This window comes from Octopus bimaculoides, chromosome 3, assembly GCF_001194135.2.
Source record: "Octopus bimaculoides isolate UCB-OBI-ISO-001 chromosome 3, ASM119413v2, whole genome shotgun sequence".
Taxonomy (NCBI): domain Eukaryota; kingdom Metazoa; phylum Mollusca; class Cephalopoda; order Octopoda; family Octopodidae; genus Octopus; species Octopus bimaculoides.
In genome coordinates, this window is record NC_068983.1 from 122,854,035 (window position 1) to 122,866,065 (window position 12,031).

Below are 12,031 nucleotides of genomic sequence, written 5' to 3' on the forward strand. Positions count from 1 at the left end.
TATATATATATATATATATATATATATATATATATTAAAATATTAATTTTAATATAGGGTAAAATCAATAATAGTTTTACTAGTACTTATATTTTTTAATCCGAGTACCTACTCTACCAGTCTTTTTTGCTGAACCCTTAAGTTATAGGAATATAAACACATCAACATCAGTTGTCAAGTGGTGGCGGGAGACAAACACAGGCTCAAAGACACACACACACACGCACAGACATACACACACAGAGTTTCCATCTACCAAATCTACTCACAAAGCTTTTGTCAGCCCAGAGTACCATGCAGTGGCATTGAACCCAAAACCATGTGGTTGGGAAGCAAACATCTTACCACACAATCACACCTGTATGAAATTTATTTTTGAAAATGTGGAGATTTCTCTATTGCACTGAGGTCTCCTAGTTTATATACAGATTCACAAATAAAATGTAAAAAATTTTAGCACTTTTTATCTTCTGTATTAAACTTTAGTGTTTGGCAGTGATTTTTCTTCATTAAAGCAAAACAACTTATTCACTTTGTAATTTTCTTTTTTCAGAATGATATTCATATTGCTGGTAAACGTTTTCAGAGTATATCAGAAAGCCTCAGTCAACAACTTTTCATGTTAATTGGCTCCCTCTGTTGTTTGATCTTTACAACGTAATATACATTTTGGTTTTGCTTTTTATATGTTAACTTTTCTGCTAGCATTAACTAAGTGTTAGCATTTTCGTTTAAACTCTCTACAAATACACTTATTTGTGTTACATTTAAAATGCATCCATGTCACAGTTGCTAATGTTTGTTTTCAACTTAATTTTAACATAACTATATTCTCTAGTATATTGTTTCAAATTATTTGTGATATCTTATTCTTTAGAAGGTATAAAACAATGACAGAATGCAATTGCTTAAGCTGTTAATAGATAGGTATTTACTAAAAATGAGCCTATTCCTCTATCTTTTTGGTGCACAATTTGTTTGTCACACACACTCATACACTCTCTCTCTCTCTCACACACACACACACTCACTCTTGTACCCCAACTATAAATTCTCATTGACACCTATCGTCATAGGTGCTAATTCTGTAGCAGGATGATGCATAAATTTAATCATTCTTTACTTTTCAGCCATAACAATTGTTTTATCTAGGAGATTATCAATAAATTCAAATAGCAAACATCAAAATAATCAATAAGAAAGAAAGCAAAAAAAAAGTCTTTTCCATTTTCTTTTTTTAGAAATTCACAAATGTTACAATAACATTAGATTGTTCATAACATCTTAAAAAAGAAATGCTGCTAAATTGAGATCCATTTTTACTTATATTTGTATGGCTGGGACTATAACCTGCTTCTTCCGTATTCTGACCTATAGCATATTTCTGTATTCCATTCTGAATCATTTCTGTATTGTCTGATTAGGTTACTTTATTCCAATAAAGTTTGTGATTGATGAGTAGCTGTTCTGCCACAGATAAAGTGACTTACAGTAATTCATTTTTATGAGGGAATGAAAATATAAACTATAATTTTACTACTTCATATGATTTTATATATTTTATTTTTATTCAGTATCTGTGGTATACAGCATATCCAGAGAGCAACAACATTTGAATCTGAACAACAACTGAATTTATTCCAGTCATTTTATTTTGTCATTGTTACCTTCACTACTGTTGGTTATGGAGATTTCTCTCCTGATTATTGGCTTGGACAACTTTTCATGCTGGCAATGATTGTTATTGCATTTGCCTTTATTCCAAGACAGGTATTATTTATTAAATATATCTATGCATAGAATTATGATTTTTGATTTAATAGTGTTTGTTTTATCATTGGTCAGTTTTGCAGTCAATCATATACAATAACTGGATTTTGATTTTTTTTGAAATTTTCATTCAGTATAAGTGCAAGAAAATTCATCTCCCCACTAAAAAATATTGTTTTACTTTGCCTCATTTTAGTCACTTAGCCAGTTCTTATGACAAATAAATTTAATATCTTAAATTTTACAACTTTACTTAAAATGATTTCTGGAAGCAAATAATTATGGTGATTAAATTATTCCAACAAAATTATACAACCAATGGTGTACACATAGAACCCAATCTTATATACTGTACATATAATGTACATATATGCATATAATCATCATCGTTTAACGTCCGCTTTCCATGCTAGCATGGGTTGGACGATTTGACTGAGGACTGGTGGAAACCGAAGGCTACACCAGGCTCCAATCTGATTTGGCAGAGTTTCTACAGCTAGATGCCTTTCCTAACACTAACCAATCAGAGAGTGTAGTGGGTGCTTTTACGTGTCACCGGCATGAAGGCCAGTTAGGCGATACTGGCAACAGTATATACAATATTTACACATTTGCAGTAAATGGTTAAATTGTTTGATTTTTTTTATCTATCATATACAAGGAAGTGAGAAACACCAGTTTTTAGAAGTAGCAGATGACCTCTCATCAAAATTAGTAAAGCCTCCTGTAATATATTTAATTCTAATATTTACAATGAGATGACAGCCTCGATATTATATCCTATATTAACAACTTTAACAGCAACCTCTGCCAACCCCTTGATTCTCTTTCTTTCCTAAATGATCATCAATACAGCTTTTGTAAAGCCAGATCCACAAGTGACCTACTCTATGTTACTCACCAGAAAAAAAATTGTTGAAAGCATTGTTTCTGTACTCACCATCAGTGAAGCTTTCAGTTATATCTGGCATGTAAACTTCCTATAATGACTACCCTTATAGCTCCCTCTATCTCACTTCTCTTGGATCACACTGTGTTGTTTGCTAATGGAATTCTCTCTGACCCATACTCTATCAATTCAGTGCCTCAGGTTTCAGTTTTGTCCAACATGTTCTTTTTTCAAAACATCCATTATCTACATGCCATCACCCCCCAACAATATCTACTCTAATAAATACAAATACCCTTTATTTCTCTCTATCCTAGCTATATGATGCCAAATCTACACTAACTCAGTGAAAGAACACTTCATTATCTTCCTCCACGGGGTTCATGCCAATCTTATATCCTTCAACAGTACAAAGATACAATCAATGCACATATGGAGAAAAATTCTCACACCCACCTCATAAACATGAACATCACACAAGAGTCCTCAAGATTGTTAAAATGCCAGATTTCCCTTGACTCATCCTTAATATAACAAAGACTACATCACAAAACCAGTCTCCCCTTCAGAAACAGGAAGTATTTCAACTCAGACAACTACTAACTCTCTACAAAGTACACTGATGTACTCCTCCAACGTGAAGGAGGGTGTTATAGTTACACATAGACATTCTTGAATTTATCCAAAGAAAATCTGCTCAACTGTTTAACATAAAGTCACTCACCAACACACTTCAACCACTGGCCCTCAGACATTATGTCTCCTTTCTTTGCCTTTTCTACTGTCATCACATTGAGTTATGCTTTTTCAAATTTACATATTTAACATCACCTCCACTCAAGCATTCTTACCTGACTTACTTCTCATCCACTTGTCTCCCTCCCCCAAGCTCTGCTCTTATTACTAACCCAAATTCTTTCTTCTCAGTATGTTAACTCTTGAATTTCCTCCCCTTCAGCTGTTCAAAGGGAAAGTTAACCTACATCTACATCAGTCTTGTTAATCACGGAAGGCTTGCAAAAGCTATGAACACAACGCCTTCTAGTGCTCCACCAAAACAATGTCAAGCCCTCACTCTTTCCATCTGGTTGTGCATTTTTGTGTCTTGCCAAATGGATTCCAAAGAATTAAAATTTATCCCTGATTTGCTTTTCTAACTCATTCTTTTTCTTTTGTAACTGTTGTTAGGCATAACAACTTTTTTGTTACTACACCCAACAAACAACTTATCAACCTTTAGACAGTGTTTTGATTTTGACCATTTCCTACTAAACTCTCTATGTAAATACTAAGAAATCTGGAAACATATATGGTTTGATCCATATCTGAAAAAGGAAATCTTTCTAATCCCACCAACTATTATCATACATCTTTCACATCCACCATCTGAACAGCAATGGGAGTTATTATAATTTATAAATTATTTCCTACCCAGAATTACCTCCATTGTAATTGATTGAATAGTTTTCAACTTTTGGGTACTTCAGGAATTAATTACCTCCTTTCTTTCTCTTCTAAATAAATGACCTACTAGCTGTCACTTCTAAGTACATGCGCTTTGTTGAAGATGACATCCCCCTCACACTACATTATGTATACCATCAACATCTTTCTGACTGCAAAAATAGCAAAGCAAACATAGACATAAACACTGTATTGCCATTGCTCATAATACACGGCAAGCCCCTTCATAATTGATACATATTGCTAGGCATACTATCTCCAAATACACATGAGCATAACTAAGGTGGCATTACAAAAGTTAAAACACTATTTCATCTGATAGAAAATACTTCCCCAGTTACTTATTCTGTATAATTTACATAAATCTCCTTCCCTCTTAAATATTAACCAAAATAAACTTATCTAACTGCCTCTAATCAGTTCAACAGACTTTGAATTGCTATAGGCATTGCCCTTGCTTTTGGTTATTAAGAAAATCATTTTAAGAAACTGCTAATACTATTTTGTGTTCTATATTCTACTTCTTTATTAGTACTATTGCTGATAGTAGTATAATTTTCTTATACTAAACATTTTATTCCTATTATATAGCTGGAAAGCATTGGATCAACTTTTATTGACAAGAAAAAGGAAGGGAAAGAATTCAGTAAAGATAATGCTAAACGTCATAAACATGTTGTAGTTTTTATCACTGCAATTTTTCCAGATGTTATCATGGATTTCTTAAATGAATTTTTTGCACATCCTGATCTTCAGGTAACTATGTAATTTTGTTTGTATTCTCAAACTCCTTTAAATTATTTATATGACCTACATGTCTATATTTTTATGGACCATTTTGTCCGATTTCCTTCTGTTAATAAGTAAAGAAAAACTTTTAATTAAAAAGACATAACTGCTGTTAAAAGATGCCTTTATAGACAGGGAATCTATATGTAGATGATATTGGATAATTTTTAAAGGCTTATTACTAGCTGTTGATACATTTGATTAAAGCAGCTGTTATGCTGCTTTTGATGATAAGACTAATAAAGATAAAAGAGTGGTGCAGAAGGAGAGGGAAAGGGTGGAAGAAGATAATTTATAGAAGTTAAGCATAAAATTTTAGAGCAGGTTAGTCAAGCTTACAAGAAAAAAATGAAGTTTTACCAATATATTATGTTTGTTGGGCTTGACCAGATTTGATACCAGACAAAGTAACAAAGCATTATATTTTTTGAAAAGATCCATAGCTGTGTGGTAAGAAGCTTGCTTCCCAACCACATGGTGTCAGATACAATCCCATTGCATGGCATCTTGGGTAAGTGTCTTCTACTATAGCCCTGGGCTGACCAAAGCTTTGTAAGTGGATTTGGTAGAAGGAAACTAAAAGAAGCTTGTTGTATAATAAGTGGAGGATCTTAAAGCAGCTTGGAACCTACATTAACAGGAGCAAATGCTGCAAGCTTTGTATGGCTGAGTGAGCAAGGATACTCAAAGACTCCCTGAAACCTAGATCACTGAACACTCACCAGGAAATTTACAGCCCTTGCATCCATTTCTAACACTAACTGCTGCAAGCATGGGATTTCCCATTCTCTGATTAGATTTGGAAGGGTCCTTAAATCTAAAAGCAGCCTAAGGGAAAAATCCTCTGTTCCCCCTCTTTTGGCCCAGATGAACTAGTCTAAAGGAAGGAGATGACCCATCCTTGCTGACCCTGGAGTATTTATTCTTTGGTGACTTACTGATCAAATGACCGTTAATGGATTCCTGCCTCTCAGAGGTAAAGAGTTACACTTTTCTTCGGCCTTAGAGTCTGATGAGCCATCTATGGGCTAAGCCTTTTGTGGATGCAAAACCATTGGTCACTCTATGACCAGATATAGACTTAACTACACATACACACATATATATAAAATATAATTGTCAATGAACACGATTAAGGGTCTCAAGACACCTACATCGCTAGAAATAAGAATTTAAATGCTCTTATTCTGCAGGAAAAGCACATAAATGTATACATATACATGCTCACAGGGGCTGAAATCACCCAAAACACCAACTTGAGAATTCCTTAGACTGAACGTCCAGTTTCAGACTATTTCCATAGCCTTCATCAGTAAGAACCATTTGTTTGGCAGATTCAGGGTCAATCATCCTGTAAGCATATATGGATTTATCATAAAAATTTAAGGATGATTTTGTGGATTGCTAATGTGTTTTGGGCAATTTCAGTTCCTGTGAGCATACATATATACATTCATGTGTTTTTCCTACAGCATTAGAGCATTTTAGCTCTTATTTCTAGCAATGTAGTATTAATTGCAGTAATTAGCCTATCGACAATGTCTATACATTAAGCATGAATCATAGATGGCTATTTTAATTTGATTTTGCCTCAATCATATATACTGAATTTCATTTAGCTGAACAACTATCACAATATCAGTGATTGTTTTATTCCATTTTTTCCCTGTATCAGAGGTGATGAATTCTTGTCTGAGCATGTAGCTGGCTATGAGTATGTGCTACTGAAAAGGCCCTAAAAAACTGAAATGCATCTGGTGGTTTTGTTGGCTGCTATTGGAAGGAATTTTCATCTCCCTCTGATATTGTTTTTAACACTGCAAGTCCATAAGAGATATTATCTCTTATACATTAAGTGTGTATACATTAAGTACGATACTTAAATGGCTATTGTAACTTAATACTGCCTCAATTGCATATACCTTTTAGGTATATATTATGCTATTTAATTGTTTTAATTATGATCAATTTCCTTAAAACAGTACCGAGTATCACTCTTTAAATCTTTCTTATAGTACTTCTTTGCTACATTCAGTTTGGAAGGAGCTGAAGAGCAGCAATTAGTCTGAAACTAATATCTTATTGGATGTCACATCACATTTAGATATTTGGAGTTATATCTTCAGTATTACTGAAAAAATATCAATGTTAAATATGATTTAAGCAATTAAATATATAATTTTAAACAAAATGTATTTTACTAGTTATTTTCTGTATGTGATTAAGTAATTTGATACTTTCATATTCTGAAGAATTTTAAATTCTAAATCTTACCATGTATAAAAGTAAAATTACTTGGTAATATTTTGAAATTGAGGTTGTGAGCCAGAAAGAGAACATATTGTGTTTTGTCAAATCTATTTCAATATGCTATATTAACTGTTTATTGAGTTTAATACTTAAATATTTTGTGCATAAAGTAATTATTTTCTGTCATTTCAAATATATTCTAAAATTTCAAATAATATCAGCATTATTTCTTTAATATCTCTAATCAGAAAATACTATGTATCAGAAGTTCTTTATTAATTTATGAAAAAACTTCAATATCTCAGCATTTGTAGATACAATAATAGTGAGAAAAATTAGATATTTGGAAATTTATATTGAGCAACTAATTTGTTTTTCTCCTTTTATGGGTGTGATTTGAAGTTTATCTCAGTAAAGGAAGGATTGACTGAATATGCAATATCATTTAAAGTTCTAAATTTATTAACAGGTAAATTATCAAATATTTGCAAGGTTGGTTGATGATGCTTATCATGCAAAATGTATTAGTAGCTAACTATTTACCAGTGGTGATAACAGGATTAAAGATAATTATGTGAAGAGTAATTAGTTGTTACTGATCTCAGGTCAATTGATTACAAAATCTGGAGTTATTAAGTAAAATTAATGAATATTATCAAATAACATTTTAAGCTGTGAAAACAGTAACAACAAATATCTCCCAACATCACACCTTCAGTTTGACCTTAAAAATGAAATTTCTATTATTCTTTTTATTACAGTGTTACCATGTTGTCTTTATGGCTTCTACAGAACTTAACACAAACATCAATGTTGTTCTGAAAGATCCTAAATGGGCCCATAGAGTGCATTATTTGAAGGGATCAGCTTTAAAAGATATGGACCTTGATAAAGCCAGGTAATATACAATTAATAGATGGATGATTTTCCCAATAATGTTTACCATTATGTATGATTTCATGATATGTGTTATATTAAGTCTTCAATAATTAGACTTTGGATATTTAATCGAAGAATTCATTTCCACATTGCAAGAAACTCTTCTCTCAAAATGTTGTGGCTGTATAAGGCTTTCCAGTGAGTATTTTGAATAGCACATAATGGGCATTGAAGAGAATTTAGCAGTGAGTTTCCACTACAACTTAAAATGGTCAGATTCAAACAGAAATCTTCTGGCAATTGCCATTTGAATGGAAATTTTGTTTTCCCTATAAAACACATATTGCTAGGTTTGTACCACCCCCTTGAGACCCAACTATATTTTAGTTGAGAAAACTAAAAGTATATTGCATGTGTTGAAATAATTTTTATATGAAACAAAAGCTGAAGGATTGTAGGAGATACTGTGTAAAAATTATTCATATCCAAGAATCCCAAGTATTAAAATTTTTGTCTCTATTTCATTTTCCATGTTTTTACAAAAAACAAATCTCTGAAATTGCCACTCACCCTCTTTCTGTCAATTGATGAGCAAAAACATATTTTAAAATCTATTAAAAATCAAAAACAAATTGGTAAAGCTTCATCGAAACAGAAACTACTAATTTGGTGTGTTGTGAACATGATTATAAAAAAATATTACTAACTTTTTTTCTGAAAAAGCAGTGAAATATAACTTTTTATGAAAGAGATGTCACGTTTTTGCTATCAGTCAGTGTCAAGAAGGTCAACAAGAGTTACTTTCATATGGAAAGTTTATGTACAAAATCTCTTGAGACGGGCAATGTAATGGAAGTTGTAACTAAAGCCATTAATTTGATAAAAACCAAAGGGTTGAATAATAGGAAATTTAAAGAAATTTTTAAATATCTTGAGGCCGAATATGGGGCTTTATTGTACCATTGTGAAGTTAAGTGATTAAGTAAGGCCTAAATGCTATTATAGCAAGTTCTATTATAGAACTGGAAAATAAAAAGCTTCAATGTTATTTAGGATTTTTAGTAGATATAACTAGTAATTTAAATAATTTGAAGTTGAAACTACAAGGCTCCAATCAGCTAATAACCAGTTTGCTTTCTCATGTCAAAAGCTTTGAATCAATGCTTCATTTATTGTTCACACAATTGAAAAGAAGTTTTTCTCATCTGAGAAAAATCAAAGCATTCCAACCTCTTGGCGTCTTAACTCTTTTAGCAAGCACTTTGCATGGGTCTAACAATTCTCTCTCATCACATCTAAGATAACTGACCCCTCTCCATCACATATAACTTGTACCGAATGTGCTCATACACAACTCTGTATTCTGAAATTTGGAGGTCCTTTGCAATGGCTCTGATTGACTTTTCTGTGGTTTTTGTCAATTATTTCTTGGACTTTTTGTGCAAAGTTATATATTTTTGATAGTATTAGGACCATTTACGTGTTTTGCATTTAGATGCTGATGCTGGATCCCTATCAGCATCTTCCAGCACATTTCTAATTTTGACAACAAAGGATCAAGTAATTTTCAGTAAGTGAGCTATCTCTGTACCACAGTGCTGCACTTTAAGGCAATGATTACAGTGTATCTTTTCATTTGCTGGGTCAACCTGATGTCTGACATTATTTATCTGAAAAGTAAGGTAAAAAAAAATAAGCTAGAAGGAAGTTAGAGCTCTTGAAAGAAATGTCCTCAAAAGACTAACACACCCTGTACATAAAATTGTTGTATCAAAATTGTTGATATACTAGTTTTTAGGACCATTAACGGAACCCATTCTGTTGAAAGCATTGGAGCTACGTCTGTTTGCATCTGAGAGGAACATGCTCTACTGCAGCAACCAATGACTTGTGGTATTTTCTCCCTTTCTTCCAGGCATTCTGAAAAATGTAATGTGTGTTGCCCCAACTCTGCTCACTTAACCATAAAATAAAATAAAAAGTTTCCTGTTGAACTTATTTCCTCAATACTGAAATGAGTAGAAATGAGCTGAGGGAAGGACTCTGATGAACATTTAATCTCTAAATTATATCCTCAAAAATATTTCAAAATACTATCAAGAACGATCTCTTGGTGAATTTACCAGCCTTCATTCTATTCTTTAGTCCAGCCAGTTATCATGGAAGAAAACTGTTTCAATGTAGCAAGTCCTAAAAATCATCTCCCATATCAGAGTTAAGCAGGCAAATTTTTCTACTAAATAGTTGTTCTATAACTTCAGGTTAAATCTAGTCAAGATCCCTTTTGGGAGGGACCCATAATGAAATATGGCAGATAAATATCATTTTATTACAAAATAATATTTTGTTTTATTATTCTTTTCTTAATATTTGCTATCAAGCTAGTACTGTAGACATCATTGGTATACTATATGAAGTCATCAACTGGGAAGCTACTGGGTGCAAAAATTCTTTCATATACAGTATAAATATAGAAATCTCTGTATTTCTTTGGCAGGGATTTCAATATCCACTTTCACAAAACTGCTGTGACCCCATTGTACAGTTAATGTATTTTGTGTTTCAATTTTGTTTCTACTTTTAGAGTTCAAGATGCACAGGCATGCTTTATATTAGCTGAGAGAAATACAAAACATAGAAGTGAAGCAGTAAGTTATATACCATTATATTACCTTCTCTCTACATATATGTGTGTGTTAATGTATATATGTATGAATGTGTGTGTTTTGTTTCTTCATCTGTCAGAGTGTCCAACAAAATATATCCTCCTTACCAAACAAGCTGGTAAGGAGGATTGTTGGGAACCTCACTAGATTGTTCATTATAGAGGAAAGCAGTGCATGATGGGTGGAGGGAATTCAAACAAAATTTTATCAAGCATGGAAAGCTCAATGGAAACGTTTGTAAGGTTTTTGATGTTATATATATATATATATAGATAGATAGATAAATAGATATACATATAAGTTACTGTTGACAAAGGCTGTGTGGTGTTTAATTATTAAACAACAATGAAAAACACATTAAGTACAGGACATCACCAACAAGCAAAAAATACATAAACGCACAACGAGAGGCAAGTACAAGACAAAATACCAAAGGAAGTCTAACTTCTCCTCAGTTGTCGACTGTTCATTACTACCTGTTTCATGCTTTTAACGACAAGACAGGAAGACTTCATAAGGCAGCAGCATCCAGAAATTCTAAAAATATAAAGTTTGTGGAGAGTTAGGGTATCGAATGAACAAATGACACCAGAGTGGGTGTATGGAAGTAGTGATTGACAAAGACAGACGTTTAGGGCCATTAGGCCAAGATGAATTGTAATGGGTAATGCCAGGGAGAAATTTTGAAAGAATATAGAATAAATAGAAGAGGAAAAATGATTTACATTGTTTACATTTGATGGATATTTGTCCTCATCTTGTTTGTTGTTAACACGTTTCAGCTGATATACCCTCCAGCCATCATCAGGTGTCTTGGGGAAATTTCGAACCTGGGTTCTCATTTCCTAAGGTATTTTTCAATATTATTATTATTATTCAGGTTACTGCCTGGAATGGAACTTGGAATCTTGAGGTTAGTAGTAGTTAAGAGTGCGGGCTACTAACCCCAAGATTCCGAGTTCGATTCCAGGCAGTGGCCTGAATAATAATAATAATAATAATAACATTGAAAAATACCTTAGGAATGAGAACCCAGGTTCAAAATTACCCCAAGCCACCTGATGACGGCTGGAGGATATATCAGCTGAAATGTTGTGTTCACAACAAATGAGATGAGGATAAATATCCGTCAAATGTAAATAATGTACGTAATTTAATTCCTCATCTCTTAAATATAGAACAGGAAAAAGATATCGAGAGGTGAGAGAAATGATGTCCAACACAAACACATATATGTAAGTACACATCCACATATACACAGACATACATATAGATACATACATAGACCCAAACACACACACATATATATATATATATATATATA

At 32.7% G+C, this 12,031-nt stretch overlaps 1 protein-coding gene across 1 annotated transcript in view; it reads left to right on the top strand.

Annotated features, from left to right (window-relative positions):
• LOC106878657 (potassium channel subfamily T member 1) overlaps positions 1 to 12,031 on the top strand; it is a 168,270-nt gene that overhangs the window by 101,689 nt on the left and 54,550 nt on the right. Inside the window, exons 8-13 of the mRNA XM_052966784.1 lie at positions 554 to 657; positions 1,575 to 1,770; positions 4,715 to 4,879; positions 7,924 to 8,060; positions 10,626 to 10,689; positions 11,886 to 11,907. Of these exons, the coding sequence (XP_052822744.1) occupies positions 554 to 657; positions 1,575 to 1,770; positions 4,715 to 4,879; positions 7,924 to 8,060; positions 10,626 to 10,689; positions 11,886 to 11,907 (688 nt within the window). The remainder of the gene's footprint in view (positions 1 to 553; positions 658 to 1,574; positions 1,771 to 4,714; positions 4,880 to 7,923; positions 8,061 to 10,625; positions 10,690 to 11,885; positions 11,908 to 12,031) is intronic.